We start from the raw sequence: 19,239 nt of genomic DNA, 5'->3' as shown, positions 1-19,239 counted from the left end.
TAAAAGGATGATATACCACCACAGTCAAGTGGGATTTATCCCAGGGATACAAAGATTCTTCAATATCCACAAGTCAATCAATGTGCTACACCACATGAATAAACTGAATAATAAAAACCATATGATCATCTCAATAGTTTCAGACAAAGCTTTTCACAAAAATCTAAGACCCATTTGTGATTTAAAAAAATCCTAGAGAAAGTGGGCATAGAGAGAATGTACTTCAATATATTAAAGCCATATATGGCCCAAATCCTTTGCTAACATCATTCGTAACAATGAAAAGCTGAAAGAATTTCTGCTAAGATCAGAAACAAGACAAGCATGTCCACCTCGCCACCTTTATTCAACATAATTTTGAAAGTTCTATCCATGGCAATCAGACAGAAAAAAAAGCTTTTGCACAGCAAAGGAAACCATTAAAAAACCCAAAAAGACAACCTACAGAATGAGAGAAAATCTAGGCCAGTGATGCAACAGACAACAGCCTAATCTACAAAATACATGAATAGCTAATGAAACTCAATAACAAAAAACCAAACAACCCAGTTGAAAAATGGGCAGCAGACCTAAATAGATTCTCCAAAGAAGACATGCGGATGGCCAATAGGCACATGAAAAAATGCTCAACATCACTGATTATTAGAGAAATGTGAATTGAAATTACAATGAGGTACCACCTTACACCAGTCAGAATGGCAATCATTAACAAGTCAACAGATAACTAATGCGGGAGAGAGTATGGAGAAAAAGGTACCCTCCTTCACTGTTGGTGGGAATGTAAATTGGTACAATCACTATGGAAAACAGTTTTGAAGTTCCTCTTAAAACTAAATATAGAACTATCATATGATCCAGAAATTCCACTGCTGAGAATATATGTGGACAAAACTTTCATTAAAAAAGATACATGCACCCATATGTTCATTGCAGCCCTATTCACAATAGTCAAGACATGGAAACAACCTAAATGTCCAATGACAGATGAATGGATTAAGAAGATGTGGTACATATATACAATGGAATATAACTCAGCCATAAAAAACAAACTAATGCCATCTGCAGCTACATGGATGGAACTAGAGATTCTCATACCAAGTAAAGTAAGTCCGAAAGAAAAAGACAAATACCATATGATATCACTTATCTGTATAATCTAAAACATACAACAGATGATCCTATATAAAAAATAAACAGAATCAGATCATGAACAAGGAGAGCAGACCTGGGGTTCCCGGGGTGGGGGAAAGGGGAGGGAGTGGAATGGACGGACATTTTGAGGGTTTTTTGGATGCAAAATGTTATATTTGGTATAGATGGGCATTGGGGCCCTACTGTATAGCACAGGGAAATGTGTGTGATTGGGTCACTTTGCTGTACATCAGAACTTGAAGAAACACTGTAAACCAATGTAAACCAACTGTACTTCAATAATAATTATAAAAGAAAAAAAATGCACTGTTTTTTTAAACCAAAAAAAAGAAAAAGAAATAAAAGGATTATACATTGGAAAAGAAGAGGTCAAACTGTTGCCATTTGAAGATGACATGTTACTATATATGCAAATCCTAAAGATGCTATCAGGAAACTGTTAGAGCTCATCAATGATTTTGGTAAAGTTGCGGGATACATAAAAATCTATTGCATTTCTATATGCTAACAATGAATGATTAGAAAGAGAAATGAGGGGAAAAACACCATTTACCATCACATCAAAAATAGTAAAATACCTAGGAGTAAACCTACCTAAAGAGACAAAAGACTGAAAACTTTAAGAAACTGATGAAATAAATCAAAGATGACAGAAACAGGTAGAAAAATATACCATGCTTTTGGTATATATAAATAATCTTCCTTAGATTGGATGAATCAATGTCAAAATGACTACACTACCTAAGGCAATATACATATTCTTTGCAATCCTTATCAAGTTATCAATGACATTCTTCACAGAACTATTTTTTTGTGGATTAAGGGGGAGGTTGATTAGTTGATTAACTTAACTAATTATTTCATTCTTTTTTTATTGTTGAATAGTATTCCATTATAGTTCTCAGTATATAAGTCTTTCACCTCCTTGGTCAGGTTTATTTCTAAGTATATTTTTTGGAGCGCTTTTTCTCTTTTTATGGCTGCATCTATGGCATATAGGGGTTCCCAGGCTAGAAGTCATACAGTCAGACTACAGCTTCTGGCCTACACCAGAGCCATAGCAGTGCTGGACCTACACCATAGCTTGTGGCAATGACAGATCCTTCATCCACTGAGTGAGGCTAAGGATCAAAACTGCATCCTCACACAGACAATGTTGGGTCCTTAACCGCTGGGCCACCATGGGAACTCCTGGTGCAATTTTATAAGGTATTTTTTTTCACTCCCTTTTTGATATTTCACTCTAGTATACAGAAACACAATTGATTTCTGATGTTAATTTGTATCCTGCTACTAAGTTGAATTTGTTTATCCAATCTCCTGTTAGAGATCAGGATGGAAAACAATATAAAAAAAGGATATATATATATATATATATATATGTCACTTTGCTGTAAACAGAAATTGGTACAACATTGTAAATCAACTTATTTTAATTAAAAAAATAGTGCTTGTCAGCAACCGTGTCCATGTGATAGAATGAGCACCCTCAAGTGGTGCCACCAGTGTCTGTGTCCCCAATGTAAGTTCCAGTTGCCTCCTGCCTCTCTGGGAGAGTCTCCAAGATAAGTAGGTGAGTCTGAATCAGGATTCTTTCAAATTACTGCTTCCAGCCTGGGTCTTGGAGCATGTGAGATTTTGCATGTGCCTTTTAAGAGTGGAGTCTCTATTTCCCACAGCTTTTTAGGTCTCCCAAAACTAAGCTCTGTTGACCTCCAAAACCAAATATTCCTGGTGCAAGGATATGGGCCATGTTTTTAATTATTCTCCTGTTAGTGGGTCACCCATCCGAGGGTATAGGTCTTGACTATACTGTGACTGCCCCTCCTGCCCATCTCTACATGGTTCCTTCTTTATATCTTTAGTTGTAGAAAATCTTTTCTTGTGATTCTAATCTTTCTCATCAATAGTTGTTCCATCAAATTGTTGTAATTTTGATGTTTCAATGAGAAGAGGTGAGGAAGAGTGAGCTCAGAGCTACTCTGTCATCTTAGCTATATCTCCCTAACTCTGTTTACATTTAAATGTAATAATTTAAAGTAATTACTGATAAAGAGGTTCTTCTGTAATTTTACTATTTATTTTCTACATGGCCTATAGCTTTTTTGTCCCTCATTTTCTTGCATTTTTGTCTTCTCGGCATTTAGTAGATTTTTAAAAGTGAATAATTTTTAATTTCTTTTTGTGGTTACAATGGGGGATTACATTTAATAGTCTAAAATTCTAACATTTTAAAATTTAACAGCTTAACTTCAATAATAATTTTTTAAATTAAGTAAACCAGACACTAAATTTTCTGAAATTTCCAAACAAAGCCACAGACTGGACTTTATAGTAAACTATTAGAAGCATGTCCACCAAAATAAAAAAAAAAAAAAACAAGAAAAGGAGACCTAGCCACAGTTCTTCTAGTGGTTCTAACCATTGGAATAAGAAAAAGAAATAACAGATAAAACGTAGGAAAGGAAGATATATGATGTTAAAAATCTAGAAAAATTAAATAATCAACTGAAAAGTCATTAAAAATGAGCCCTATATGGTAACTGGAGAAAAGATTAATGTGCAGAAATCAACAGCTGTGACTGATGAGCAAATACAATTCAAATAACCTTTTAAATAAACATAAAATTCTAAGGTATGCATATATAGACCTAGAAGGAAAGTACAAGGCCTTTGTGGAGATAACTAGAATATCTAATATGCCTTTTTTCATAGGTTAAAAAAGATTATTTCTAAGTTGAGTTTAAAATCTTAAGAACAACTATGCTTGGAAATTTGTGTTCTTGTTATACTAAAATTAATTCCACACTCGAAGTAGATGTAACTACCTCTCTGTATACAATGAAGCCAGTCATGATTAAAACAAAACTCTACATTGACAGAGAAACAGACAGTGATTTGATAAATGGAGACTCCAGTCCTCAGGTACTTGCAACCACTTAGTGGAAAGAACATGTTCACTCCTGTAATGTCATATAGTTGTCATCCCTTCCACAAGCTCCAATAAAGGAAATGACCCTGCACCTAGTTTTCTTACCTTGTTGAGAGATGGATCCCCATCCTGTAGCCCAGCAAGAAAGGTTCCAGAGATTCACATCTGGGGGTGCAATGCAGATTGGAAGCACAGAGTCGGAAAACACAATGCGGCTTTTCAACTGCACCAGAGCGATGTCACCTCCAACAGGGTGGTACACTTCGTATGTGGGGTGTATGATCACCTTATTCACCTCAAACCACTGGGTGTGATGGCCTGCAACCCCGAGATTCACAAGGCCCACATACATATCAAATGCCTCAGTATTCTTGTCCCTATGGGGACAGAGAACAAATGCACAGTGATTAAGAACCTTGCATTTGGAAAGAGGAGCCACCTTGAGCTCATAGGCCTAGGGAGTCCTGAAGCATGGCAGTCTGGGTATCCAAGCTCTCAGCCAGGATGTGGAAAAGTGAGCCCTTCTAGCATAGTGGCACCTGTTTGTCTGGCAGAATTGCCCCCAAGGAAGTCCTGATCTGAGCCTATAGAGGATTCAGGGACCCACTAGGCCCTGTTGGACAGCCCAGGATGGTGAGCCTGCCATATGTGCAGATGTGTAGCTCAAGAAGATGAGTCTTTCATCAACTCTGATCCTGTGATTTGTCTCCTCTTCTCTCCTCTCATCCTATGGTGTGGCCACTCTCCTCAACTCTCATCCTATTATTTGGTTTCACACCTATCTGGAAGAGGAGAGGACCCTAAAAGAGCCCTCATCCCTGTGCAAGAAGAAGCTGTAGTGGGTGGAGCTGTGTGCTAGGTCCCACTCTCTCCTCCACCTCTAAGAAGTCCCAGTCCTATGCAGCCTGTGTGTTCAGTCTTGCAGCCCTAGACCTCCAAGGAAATAGTATCCAGCACTGCCCACTCACCTCTCAAAGCAGTGTGCTGCAGACAGGACCCAGTACTCATCAATGATGGACCCACCACAGATGTGGAAGCCTGCATAGTGCACACTGACCTGCCATGGCCACTTTCCCTCGAGGGCATCCACACCTCCTATGATTTTCCCCTGCACATGACGCTGGCCACAGGCTTAGGGAGAAAGAGTGTGTGAGTAGCAGTGGTGCCAGGGCAGGCCTGGCCATAGGCAAAGTGGAGGGAGGGTCAAGTGGGAGGAGGGGAAGGCCAGAGAAGACTAGGTTTCCACCCTTGAAGGGAGAAAGCCCTGGATTCACCACTGGGACCACCACCACCAATCTGGGCCTGGAGGGTCCTACCCACATCACGGCTAATGGCGACCCCCTCTCTGGCAGGGTGCCTGAGGGCCGTCGCTGCAACCTGGGTGGGAGGCAGGAAGGGCAGGAGCAGGAGGAGGAGGCTCAGGATCATGGGCCAGGACTCGCCAGTCCCAGTGGGAGGTCTCATCAGGGTGGCAGCCATGAAGCAAGCGCGCCTCGCGGTTGTAGATCAGAGCACGTGACTTGTGACGGCACTAACATGCGACAGTGTCCAGGCATAGGTGGTACTAAAGCATGATAGCACAAATATTCCAGGGGTCCCGGGCATATGATGGCACCAACACACAATGGTAACCCACATATGATAGAACTTTGAACGGCTGATTTTTGCTTTTCATCTCATACTCATGACCGTGTAACCCCTGCTCTCTATTTCCTCTATCCACAGGGATACGTGAGAACGCCCCCTGGAGCTTCTGGGAGGTCATGGCTGTTTCGTTCCTCAGCTCAGAACCAGCCCTCAATGGTCTCCTTCCCTGCCACCTCTGCCCCATCCCCCCACCCCTGCCCCATCGTCCATCCCCACCATGGCTGGCTCTCTGCAGTCTCACTCTCTGGCTAGCGGTCAGTGGACCCTAGTTGGTCTCACTCCTGGATGGTGGTGGTGGTCAGTGGTGTCTCTCCCCAATCAGCTGGCTTGCTCTTGGCTGATGCAGTGGGAATAATTTGGTCTGGTGTCTCCAAACATCAGCCAGCATGCTGGGGCTTAGTCATGTCTCAGTTGCAGCATTCCAGAAATGCATAAGCACTTTCATGCCTCTTCTTGATCATATTTGCTAATGTGCTATTGAATAAAGCAAGTTATACAGCTGATGGAAAAGGGGGATTGGAAAATGCACTGTATTACTTAAGCTCTAAGGGAACTTCAGAACTCTGCTATTGTGACAATACATAAACATAAACATGTCTGTGTTCCAATAAAACTTTATTTATGGACACTGAAATCTGAATTTCTTTTAATTATCTTGTCTCATAAAATATTCTCTTGTTTTACCCCAAAACAGTAAAAAGCGTACAAACCATTCTTAGTTCATGAGATATTTAGAATCAAGTAGTTTGCCAACCTCTGCTCTAAGTGCTTCTTATATTTCTTTTTTTAAAAATAAATACTGGGAGTTCCCGTCGTGGCGCAGTGGTTAACGAATCTGACTAGGAACCATGAGGTTGCGGGTTCGATCCCTGCCCTTGCTCAGTGGGTTAATGATCCAGCGTTGCCATGAGCTGTGGTGTAGGTCGCAGACGCAGCTTGGATCCCGCGTTGCTGTGGCTCTGGTGTAGGCTGGCAGCTACAGCTCCGATTAGACCCCTAGCCTGGGAACCTCCCATATGCCGTGGGAGCGGCCCAAGAAATGGCAAAAAAAAGACAAAAAAAATACTATTTTTATAGAAGTTTTGGGTTCACAACGAAATTAAACAACAGGTACAGTGGTTGTTAATGCAGGAGGCAATGCATGTGTCAGGGCAAGAGGTATTGAAAAATTTCTGTACCTTCTATTTCTTGATATTAATCTTTGTCTTTTATATGTAATGCCAATAATTTCTCTTTCTTCACTATTCCTTGTCTTTTAATATGTTTCAAGTGTGTTCATAATTGTTCAATTGAGAATTTTTATGGTAGAAATTTTTATGAATTTTTATGAATATTTTATGATATGATTTAAAAATCCTTGTGCAAAGGAGTTCCAGTCATGGCTCAGCAGTAATGAACCCAGCTAGTATCCATGAGAATGGGGGTTTGATCTCTGGCCTTGCTCAGCAGGTTAAGGATCTGGTGTTGCCATTAATTGTGGTATAGTTTGCAGATGTGGCTTGGATCCTGCATTGCTGTGGTTGTGGTATAGCTCGGATTGGACTCCTAGCCTGGGAACTTACATGTGCCTCAGGTGTGGCACTAAAAATCTTTTTAAAAAATCCTTGTCCAATAATTCAGCTGTGTTAGCTTGATGTTGGTGTCTATTAACAGTCTCTTCTTATTGGAGCTGAAACCTTCCTAGTTCTTAATGTGACGAGTCATTTTGGACTGTGTCCTCTGCATTTTGAGTACTACTCTAGAAGACTGATTTCCATTTAAATTCTATTTTAGTAAGTTGTAAACCTGTTTAGTTTCAAAATGCACATCCTGGCTCACTCTGGTGGACTGTGGTTTAGTTTATCAAGTCTCTGCAGGACTATTCTGATCTGTCCACTTGCATGTTTCCTTCACAGTCTTAGTGCTAGCTTGAGATGGGAAAGGTGTTGCCTCCTACTGCAGATGGGGAGAGAATATGGGCTCCATAATATGTCTGGCTTGTGTGTCCCATACTTCCTACAGGAGCCTGTGGAAATCAGATAGCACTGGTTCTCAACCAGGGGTGATGTTCCTAGGGCATATTTGGTAATATCTGGATATATTTTGATTATCAAAATTGGGGGAGTGGCTACTGGTATCTGGTAGGCTATCTAAGACACTAATATATATCCTATTATACACAGACACCTTTCTGGAACAAAGAATTTCCAGCCCCACATGTCAGTAATGCTGAGATTGAAATATTTTGGCTTGTGGGTTCTAAGAGGACTACCTTATTGTGGAGGAAAAGCATTGGAACATAGCCTCTTACCAATGAACTCAGCTTCTGCAATGACTGTTAGGTAACAGAGGGGTGAAGCTCTTCTTATGTTTGCCTTAAGAACAGGTAATTTGGCTAAAAGGTTTCTGTCATAGTGGGCAAATCTTTCCTGGCCTATTGGCTTTTCTTAAGGCATGTGTGTTGTGTGTGTGTGTGTTGTGTGTGTGTGTGTGTGTGTGTGTGTGTGTGTGTGTATGGTGGTATATGTATAACTGAATCACTTTGTTGTACAGGAGAAATTATCACAACATTGTAAATCAACAATATTTCAATAAAACTTAAAAATATGAAATAAGAAAGAAAAGACAATCCATAGAATGGGAGAAAATCTTTGCAAATGAAGCAACTGACAAGGGAATAATCTCCAAAATATACAATTACCTCCTGCAGCTCAATATAAAAAAAAAAAAACAACCCAGTCAGAAAATGGGCCAAATATTTAAATAGACCATTCTCCAAAGAAGACAAACAGATGGCCAAAAAAATGAAAAAAATCTCAACATTGCTAATTATTAGAGAAATGCAAGTCAAAACTACAATGACCTTATCCCAGTGAAATAGCTATAATCAAAAAGTCTACAAACAATAAATACTGAAGAAGGTGTGGAGAAAAGGGAACACTCCTACACTGTTGGTGGGGATGTAAATTGGTAGAATCACTATAGAAAACAGTATGGAGTTTCCACAAAAAAACTTACAATAGAAAAACCATATATGATTCAGCAACCCCACTCTTGGGCATCTATCCAGAGACAACCATAATTCAAAAAGATACATGCACCCCAATGTTCATTGCATCACTATTTACAACAGCCAAGACATGGAAGCAACCTAAATGCCCACTGACAGAGGAATGGTTAAAGAAGATGTGGTACATATATACAATGAAATGTTGCTAAGCTACAAAAAAAGAATAAAATAAATCCATTTGCAGCAACATCAATAGAGCTAAAGATTACCATCCTAAATAAAATTGTTACACAAGGAAAGACAAATGTCATGTGACATCATTTACATATGGAATCTACAAATGAATTTATTTGCAGAACAGAAACAGACTCATAGCTTGAAAACAAACTAATGGTTCCCAAAGGGGAAAGGTGGGGGGAGGGATGGATTGGGGGTTTGGGATCAACATATGCACACTGAAGTATATGGAATAGTTGGCCAGTGGGGATCTGCTGTATAGCACAGAGAACTCTACCCAATAGTCTGTGATAATTTATGTGGGAAAAGAATCTGAAAAAGAATGGACGTGTGTATATATATATATATATAAATTAATCACCTTGTTGCAAAGCAGAAATTATCACAACATTGTAAATCAGCTTTACTTCAATAAAACTTTAAAAAATACTTTTCCATGCACATAAACAAAGATGACCAGAAACTTGACATAATGTACCATAACTGAGAAATAGAAGAAAAACTGACCTGAAGAGAAATCAGGATGGCAGAGTAGGAGGGCATGGAAGTCATCTTCCCTCATGAACACATGTGGAGCAATTCTTACTAAAAACCAACTGGAGACAAGCAGAAAGACTCCTGTGAAAGCAATACTGTAATAAATATGCACATAGAATCGAGAAGGAAGGGAAGAGTTGCAATAGTGCAGGACCTGTGCCCCTGGGAGTGGACTCAGAAGACAAGGTAGAACTCGTCCTTGGGAAGTGAAGTGTTCAAGCCACATATTAGTTGCCTGAGGCCCTGGTGTCCAACAAAGGCAAGAAGAGTCCCTTGGCTGATTGGAAGGCTGGTGAAACTAACAGGAGGGCTATAGGAAACCTGGGTTCTACTTGTGAGGAGTGTACCTAAGACTTACTTGCTACCAAAGCAAGGCACAGAGGGCAGATTGAAATTAAAATTGTATAAATAGCTGACTTGTTTCCTGCAACCACCCCAGTGTACACCCAGCCTGAGCCAAATGAATGTTCCATCCCTGCTTGCCTCATGTAACAGATCCATCCTGGAGTGAGGGCTATCATGACTGAGGAAAGAACTCATCCAACTGTGTGACAATGATGTGGCTGAATCCATAAACAGCATCTGAATAGGGGGGAACAACCATTGTGGTGAATTCACAGGTGGTGAATCAGAGGCATTCTGGATTTCTGAGGGTGGCTAGACCAACATAGCCTGTGTTCTGACCCTTGCCAATTACCCATATCTGCCTCTCTTGCCCCTGCGCTGCTCCCTTCTGGGGCAAAAGTGCTGGTGTTGGTAGGGAACTGGGATAGCTAGGACCCAAACTTCAGGCCTTCTGCTCCAGAAACTTGAGACCTGACCCCACCCTTGATAGGGTGGTGATAGCCACTGAACAGAGAAGAGGCCCCACCTCATATCTAACTCTGGCCATAACCCCTCCATCTCCAACCCAAACTCCTATCAATGTGAAAGTTGCTAGTACACCCTAAGGAAAGAAAAGACTTGTGTTCATGTCAAATCAAGCTCTCCCACCAAAGGCAATGGATACACATACATTGTATAGGGATCCATCAAGTCCACCATAAGTAACTGTGTCACCTATTTCACAGAGACAGAGGAAGATAAGCAAAAGAAGAAGACTGAGGAATGAATTTGTTTCAACTGAAAAAATTAGAGAAAGCCCATGAAAAATCATCTAAAGAAACAAACAAACAAACAAACAAAACCTTACCAGATAAAGATTCAAAGCATCAGTGATAAGAATGCTAACTGAATTAAGGAAGATAATAAATGAACACAGTGAGAATTTTGACAAGGAATTATATACATATACACACACACCAGGCAGAATTGAAGAACAAAAAACAAGTTGGAAAGAATGAACAGCAGATTAGGTGAGAGAAAAGAATGCGCAAGTTATATGGAAGATAGAATAATGAAAATCACCCAATTTCAGAACAGAAAAAAATTAATGCAGTTTAAGGGATCTTTGGGATTACATCAAGCATAGCAGCTTTTGTATTATTAGAGTCTAAGAAAAAAGGAAGAGAGATAATTGGTTTGAAAATGTATTTAATGAAATTATGGCTGAAAAATTTCCAAGCCTGAAGAGGAAAAAATATCCAGGTACAGGAAGCACAGAAAGTCTTTTTTTTTTTTGGTCTTTTTATGGCTGCATTTGTGGCATATGGAAATTCAGAGGCTAAAGGTTGAATCAGAACTGTAGCTGCTGGCCTATACCACTGCTACAGGAATATCAGATCCAGGCCACGTCTGTGAACCACACCACAGCTCACAGCAATGCTAGATCCTTTTTTTTTAATGATTTTTTTTTATTCCACTGTACAGCATGTGGACCAAGTTAAACTTAAATGTATACATTTTTTCCCCACCCTTTGTTCTGTTGCAATATAAGTATCTAGACATAGTTCTCAATGCTACTCAGCAGGATCTTATTGTAAATCCATTCTAAGTTGTGTTTGATAACCCCAAGCTCCCAATCCCTCCCGCTTCCTCCCTCTCCCCCCAGCTGGCTACAAGTCTATTCTCCAAGTCCATGATTTCCTTTTCTGAGGAAAGGTTCATTTGTGCTGGATATTAGATTCCAGTTATAAGTGATATCATATGGTATTTGTCTTTGTCTTTCTGGCTCATTTCACTCAGGATGAGATTCTCTAGTTCCATCCATGTTGCTGCAAATGGCAATATGTCATTCTTTTTTATGGCTGAGGAGTATTCCATTGTGTATATATACCACTTCTTCTGAATCCAATCATCTGTCCATGGACATTTGGGTTGTTTCCATGTCCTGGCCATTGTGAATAGTGCTGCAGTGAACATGCCGGTGCATGTGTCCCTTCTAAGTAGAGTTTTGTCCGGATAGATGCCCAAGAGTGGGATTGCGGGGTCATATGGAAGTTCTATGTATAGATTTCTAAGGTATCTCCAAACTGTTCTCCATAGTGGCTGTACCAGTTGACATTCCCACCAGCAGTGCAGGAGGGTTCCCTTTTCTCCACACCCCCTCCAGCACTTGTTGTTTGTGGACTTATTAATGATGGCCATTCTGACTGGTGTGAGGTGGTATCTCATGGTAGTTTTGATTTGCATTTCTCAGATAATCAGCGATGTTGAGCATCTTTTCATGTGTTTGCTAGCCATCTGTACATCTTCCTTGGAGAACAGTCTATTCAGGTCTTTTGCCCATTTTTCCATTGGGTGATTGGCTCTTTTGCTGTTGAGTTGTATAAGTTGCTTATATATTCTAGAGATTAAGCCTGTGTCTGTTGCATTGTTTGAAACTATTTTCTCCCATTCTGTAAGTTGCCTTTTTGTTTTCTTTTGGGTTTCCTTTGCTGTGCAAAAGCTTTTCAGTTTGATGAGGTCCCATGGGTTTATTTTTGCTCTTATTTCTATTGCTTTGGGAGACTGACCTGAGAAAATACTCATGAGGTTGATGTCAGAGAGTGTTTTGCCCATGTTCTCTTCCAGGCGTTTGATGGTGTCTTGTCTCATATTTAAGTCTTTCAGCCATTTTGAGTTTATTTTTGTGCATGGTGTGAGGGTGTGTTCTAGTTTCATTGCTTTGCATGCAGCTGTCCAGGTTTCCCAGTAATGCTTGCTGAATAGACTTTCTTTTTCCCCCCCAAATTTTTTTAATTAAAAAATAATGGAGTTCACAGTATGGCGCAGTGATTAATGAATCTAAGAACCATGAGGTTGCGGGTTTGATCCCTGGCCTTGCTCAGTGGGGTAAAGTTCTGGTGTTGCTGTGAGCTGTGGTGTAGGTTACAGATGTGGCTTGGATCCTGCGTTGCTGTGGCTCTGGCATAGGCCTGTGGCTACAGCTGGTGGCTGCAGATCTGATTCGACCCCTAGCCTGGGAACCTCCATATGCCACGGGAGCAGCCCAAGAAATGGCAAAAAGACAAAAAAAATAAGAATAAAGTGGGAGAAATTATTCTATCCAGTGTGAAGGATTACTACAGAATCTGCAATAACCAATACAGTGTATTATTAGTGGAGGGAAAGACACTAGAATAAAATAAACAGAAATAGACCAACACCTGATTTCTGACAAAGGCAGAAAAGCATTTAAATGTGGGATAGTGTGCCATATATTAGATTCCAGATATAATGGAAAAAATAAAAATCATTATAAAATGAAAAAAATGTGGTAATGTATAGTCTTTCAAAAAATGATGCTGGAGCAATTAGACATCTATATGGTAAAAAATGTCAACCAAAACTTTACACTTCATAAAACATTATGTCAAAGTTGATCATAGCTTTATGTATAAATTTTTAAAACTATAAAAAATTTAGAAGAAAACTTAGGAGAAAAGTCTTCAGGGCCTAAAGCTAATTGAACTGTTCTTATATGTGATACCAAAAGTAAGATTCATGAAATGAAAAATAAATTGTATATAATCAAAATGAAAAGTTTTGCTCTATGGTAGATCATGCTAAGAGGATAAAGTGGATAAAGAGAAGATATTTATAAATCATATATCTGATGCAAGAGTCAGAGCTGGAATACATAAAGAACTCCAAAAACTCAGCAATAAACAGTCATATTATTAATGGGCAGAAGCCAGGAATAGGCATTTTATCAAAGGGGGGGGGTGTAAAACTGATGGTTAACAATCAAATGAAAAGAGTTTCAATATCATTAGCCATTTCGAGAATAATATGTCCCTACATACTTCGTATAACAGCTGAAATTAAAAACAATAGTGACAATACCAAATGTTGGTGAGTATGTTGGGGATTTAGACCTCTCATAGACTGCTTTTTATTATTTATTTATTTTGCTTTTTAGGGCTGCACCGAAGCATATGGAGATTCCCAGCTAGGGGTCCAATCAGAGGTACAGAAGCTGGTCTACACCACAGGCACAGTTATGCCAGATACACGCTGTGTCTACAACCTACACCATAGCTCACACAACACTGGGACCTTAACTCACTGAGTGACGCCAGGGATCGAACCTGCAACCTCATGGTTTCTAGTCGGATTTTTTTCCACTGTACCATGATGGGAACTCCCCTAGATTGCTTTTTAAATACCAAGTTAATAAATGACATTTATGGATTCTTTAAGTTTACAGAGTACTCCAACATATTAATACCCTATCAGCTTTGAATGTAAAATAAGAATGTAAAGTGGCACAGCCTCTCTGGCAAATAATTCTGGTAATGCACTTAACATACAAACTAGCAATTGCACTCTTACACAGGCATTCCAAAGAAAGAACGTTTTTTGTTCACACAAAAATCTATATATGAATATCCACAGAAGCTTTACTCATAATAGCGAAAAACTGGAAAAAATCTAAATGTCCTTTAATGGGTGAATTATTATACAATTCCCAGTAATCTTTCCAACAGAATAATACCTAGTAATAAAAAAATGTGTGGTAAGATTTCCAGAATTGTAGTGTGAGGAGCTTGCGAAAACTTTCCCCTGGAGAGACATCCATTAGCCTGGCCAAAATTTGCAGAGATAACCATTCAAAAACTATATAATGATCAAAGGGCTTACAACAAATTAAGATGCACTTATGCAAAAAAAATTATGGAAGTAGGAGATTGAGGCATCTGAGCTAAGGACTGCATTCATTCCTTCATATCTCTGTCTTGCTGTTTTAGTTGGGCAGATGGCCAAGTTGCATTTACCATCTCCTCTAGTTCCATGGTAGGGAAGAGTTATTAAGGATGGATATGGCAGCCAGTGCACATCAGTTGGTATCTTCCTCAGCTTGGTGCTACAGAAAGTCTATCTTGAGTATGTGGTGGAAACTAGGCAGCATCCACCTTCCCACCCTCATTTTTCACCATATAGGGATGATCTGGGTGAGTGGCTGGTGAAGAGTGCAGCAACTCTCCAAATTAGCTTTGTGTTCTGGGGAAGATAATTTTGTGGTCTCAGCAGCACAGTTGCAATGCCCATCTCCACTAGCTTCTTGGGGCAAAAGAACTATCCTGGGTAGATCTGATAGCCAGTGAACATACATAGATACTATCCTCCCTGGCTCTGAGCTATGGAAGATCCATAGTTGCCAGTTTCTTCAACAACTGGGAAGTGGCACATGTTCCTGCCCACCTCCCCTACAGGCAACTCCTATTTCATTGCACAAAAGTTCTTCCTAGGGGAAGGTTGGCAACACCCTGACCAATAGGGCAAAAATTGGCAACACCTTGCCCCTACCAAAGAGTTTTACTTCAACTGGATTGGACTGTGAGGCAATTTATGTTACAGGGCTTTTTGTAAATGTTGGAGAAGTCAGCTAGCAGTTAGTGGAGACTAAGAGCTGGGTATGATGCCAATGGAATCAGACCAGCTGAAATCTTAATGGGGAGATTGGAGAAAGAGACAAAGAGCCAGCTAAAACCACAATCATCTCTGGTGGGCAGGGAGACTGTACACATTACCAAGACTGTTCATTCTGTGAGGCAACATAAGAGGCTACATTGCAGGGGAAATTCACTTCATTGAACTGGTCCAGCCAGGCCTCTAAACAAATAAGCAAACAATATAACAAGCCCAATTCTGGGAGGAGGAGGTAATATCCAAATATATTACAATACAATATATCTTAAATGGCCTGTTTTAACAAAATCTATACAAAGACACAGTAAAGTGTGACTGATACACAATAAAAAAAAAACAGATGATAGAAACTGCCTGTGAAATTGTCTGTACTAACCACTAACATTCTGGACTTGGCAGGCAAAGATGCCAAAGCAACTATTATAATATGTTCAAAGAACTGATGAAAATGTCTGGCCAAAAAGAGAATTACAACAGAAATAAAAATCATGAAAAAGAATAAAATAAAATTATGGGGCTAAAAAGAACAATAGTCAGAATGAAAAATTTACTAGAGAATTCAATAGTAGATTTAAGCTAGAAGAAGAATCAGCAAACTTGAAGAGAGATGTGAAATCTGAAGGAAGAAAGAAGAGTGAATAAAAACTGACAGAGCCTCTGAGATATGTACATCATTAACGGCACCAACATATGCATAATGGAAATGACAGTAGATAAAAAGGAAGGAACAGAACAAATTTTAGAAGAAATCATTGTTGAATATTTCCCACATTTGATTAAAAAGAGTAATTAGCTCATCTGTTGTAAACAAATGAATGATGTTCCCAAATATGCCCCCACCATAATTCTAAGGGAGCATTATCTTATATGACAAAAGAAGCTTTGTAGAAATGATTAAGTTAAGGATCTTGAGACAAGGAGATTATCCTGGATTATTTGGTTGCCCTAGAAACTCACAAAAAAATACAGTTAAATATTATTTAATTAATTAAATGTTATACCAGAAAATGTTAAATAAATGCAAAAGAAGGCAGTAAGGAGAAACAGAAGAACAAAATATGTATGAGACATATAGAAAACAAAAAGCAAAATAGAAGGCATATCCAACTATAACAATAGTAATATGAAGTATGACTGGATTAAAATATCCAATCAAAATGTAGAGATTTTTTAGACTGGATAAAAACAAAACAAAGCAAAATAAAGGTTCTCCTATTTGATATCCACAGGTGACACACTTTGCATTTCAAAGGTACAAATAGGCTGAAAGTAAAAGGATGGAAGAAAATATAACATTAAAACCATAGAAGAACTGGAGTAGTTATACAAATATCAGACAAAATGCACCTTAAGACAAAAATATTATCAGAGATAGAGAATGGCATTTAAAAATTATAAAAGGATCTATTTATTGGCTTTCTATCCTGTTCCATTGATCTATATCTCGCTTTCTGAGCCAGTACCATATTGTTTTGATAACTGTAGCTTTGTAGTATTGTCTGAAGCCAGGAAGCGTGATTCCTTCCATTTCTGTTTTTTTTTTTCTTTTCTTTTCTTTTTTTTTTTTTGTCTTTTTGCTATTTCTTGGGCCGCTCCTGCAGCATATGGAGGTTCCCAGGCCAGGGGTTGAATCAGAGCTGCAGCCACTGGCCTACAACAGAGCCACAAAAATGCTGGATCCGAGCTGCGTCTGCAACCTACACCAAAGCTCATGGCAATGCCGGATCATTAACCCACTGATCAAGGGCAGGGACTGAACCCGCAACCTCATGGTTCCTAGTCGGATTCGATAACTACTGCACCACGATGGGAACTCCTTTTTTTTTGTTTTGTTTTGTTTTTCTTTTTCAATATTGCTCTGGCTATTCAGAGTCTTTTGTGTTTCTATACAGATTTTAAAAAATTTTGTTCTAGTTATTTGGAGGATGTCCTTAACAATTTGATAGGGATTGCACTGAATCTGTAGATTGCCTTGGGTAGTATTTTGACAAGATTGATCCTTCCAATCCAAGAGCATGGTATATCTGCTCTGTTTGTGTCATACATTTGTGTTGTCTTTGATTTCTTTTGTCAGCATCTTATAGCTTTCATAGTATAGGTCTTCTGTCTCTTTAGGTGGGTTAATTCCCATGTATTTTATTCTTTTTGATATGGTGATAAGTGGTATCATTTCACTGATTTCTCTTTCTGATAGTTCATTGTTAGTGTATAAAAATGCAATTGATTTCTGTGTATTAATTTTGTGTCCTGCAACTTTGCCAAATTCATTGATGAGTTCTAACAGTTTTCTGGAAGTGTCTTTAGGGTTTTCAAAGTATAATATCATGACATCTGCAAACAGTGATAGTTTTACTTCTTTTCCAATTTGGACTTTTTATTTCTGTCTCTTCTCCGATTGTCATTGCCAGGAATTCCATAACTATGTTGAATAGAAGTAGTGAGAATGGATATCCTGTCTTGTCCTAGATCTTAGTGGAAATGTTTTTAGTTGTCTACCATTGAGAATGATGTTAGCTGTGGGTTTGTCATATATGGCTTTTTTTATATTGAGGTAGTTTCTCTCTATGCCCACATTCTGGAGAGTTTTTATCAGAAATGGGTGTTGAATTTCGTCAAAAGTTTTTGTGTATCTATTAAGATAACCACATGGTTTTTATTTTTTACCCAAGCACCTATGGTCAACTAATCTATGACAAAGGAGGAAAGAACATACAGTGGAAAAAGACAGTGTCTTCAATAAATGGTTTTGGGAAAACTGGAAAGCTACTTATAAAAATAATGAAATTAAAACACTCTCTAACACCATATACAAAAATAAACTCAAAATGGATTAAAGACCTAAATATAAGGCCAGATACTATAAAACTCCTAGAGGAAAACGTAGGCAGAATGCTCTTTGACAGCTACATCCTGTTTTGTCCACCTCCTAGAATAAAGTCAATAAAAATAAAAATATACCAATGGGACCTAATTAAACTTGAAAACTTTTGTGTAGCAAAGACAACAAAGCAAAGAAAAACAAAAAGATGACTCACAGAATGGGAGAAAATCTTTGCAAATGATGCAACAGATAAAAGCCTAATCTCCAAAATATATAAACAATTCATACAATTTAACAACATATTAAAGCAATAAGATCCTGCTGTATAGCACTGGGAACTATATCTAGTCATTTATGTTGAAGCATGATAATGTGAGAAAAAGGAATGTTTATGTGTATGTGTGACTGGGTCACCTTGTTATACAGTAGAAAACACTGTATACCAGCTATAATGGAAAAAAATAAAAAATCATTAAATTAAAAAACAGAAATTAAAAAAAATTTCAACCACAAAAACCCCAAGCAACCCAATTTAAAAAAGGACCAAAGACCTAAATAGATATTTCTACAAAGAAGACATACAGATGGCCAACAGCTACACAAAAAATGCTCAACATCACTAACTATTAGAGATATGCAGATTAAAATTACAATGAGGTACCACCTCATAGAATGGTCATCATTAAAAAGTCAACAAATAACAAATGAAGGAGAGAAAAATACCGTCCTTCACTCTTGGTGGGAATGTAAATTGGTAAAACCACTATGGAAAACAGTATGGAGGTACCTCAGAAAACTAATTAGAGAATTACCATATGATCCAGCAATCCTACTCTGGGGATATAGCTAGACAAAACATTCACTCAAAAAGACACATGCACCCCATGTTCATCACAGCCCTCACAATAGCCAAGATATGGAAACAATCTAAATGTTCATGGACAGATGAGTGGACTAAGAAGATGTAGTATATATATGCAATATATGCAATGAAATACTACTCAGCCATAAAAAAGGACAAACTAATGTAATTTATAGTAACATGGATGGAACTAGAGATTCTCATACTAAGTGAAGTATGTCAGAAAGAGAAAGACAGTTGCTATATGATAACATTTATAGGTGGAATAT

General features: G+C 38.6%; 1 protein-coding gene across 3 annotated transcripts in view; it reads right to left on the bottom strand.

The window, feature by feature from the left end:
* The window catches only part of PRSS38 (serine protease 38), a 34,232-nt gene extending 27,983 nt beyond the window's left edge, over positions 1 to 6,249 (bottom strand). The window contains exons 1-3 of one of the 3 annotated variants that reach the window (XM_003354166.6): positions 5,401 to 6,249; positions 5,053 to 5,215; positions 4,190 to 4,461 (exon numbers count right to left, since the gene is read on the bottom strand). In XM_003354166.6, coding sequence (XP_003354214.3) covers positions 4,190 to 4,461; positions 5,053 to 5,215; positions 5,401 to 5,563 — 598 coding nt within the window. In that variant the 5' untranslated portion in view covers positions 5,564 to 6,249. Of the gene's footprint in view, positions 1 to 4,189; positions 4,462 to 5,052; positions 5,216 to 5,376 lie in introns of all 3 variants that reach the window. The other 2 variants (XM_085012098.1, XM_085012097.1) reach the window with 2 other exon arrangements.
* Between the last annotated feature and the right edge of the window lie 12,990 nt (positions 6,250 to 19,239).

The sequence above is a fragment of the Sus scrofa genome, chromosome 2, assembly GCF_054392235.1.
Source record: "Sus scrofa isolate SSC_HxYL_T2T_F1_AM1 chromosome 2, Sscrofa_HxYL_maternal_Yorkshire_Landrace_v2.0, whole genome shotgun sequence".
Taxonomy (NCBI): domain Eukaryota; kingdom Metazoa; phylum Chordata; class Mammalia; order Artiodactyla; family Suidae; genus Sus; species Sus scrofa.
This window is presented reverse-complemented; position numbering and strand designations above follow the sequence as displayed.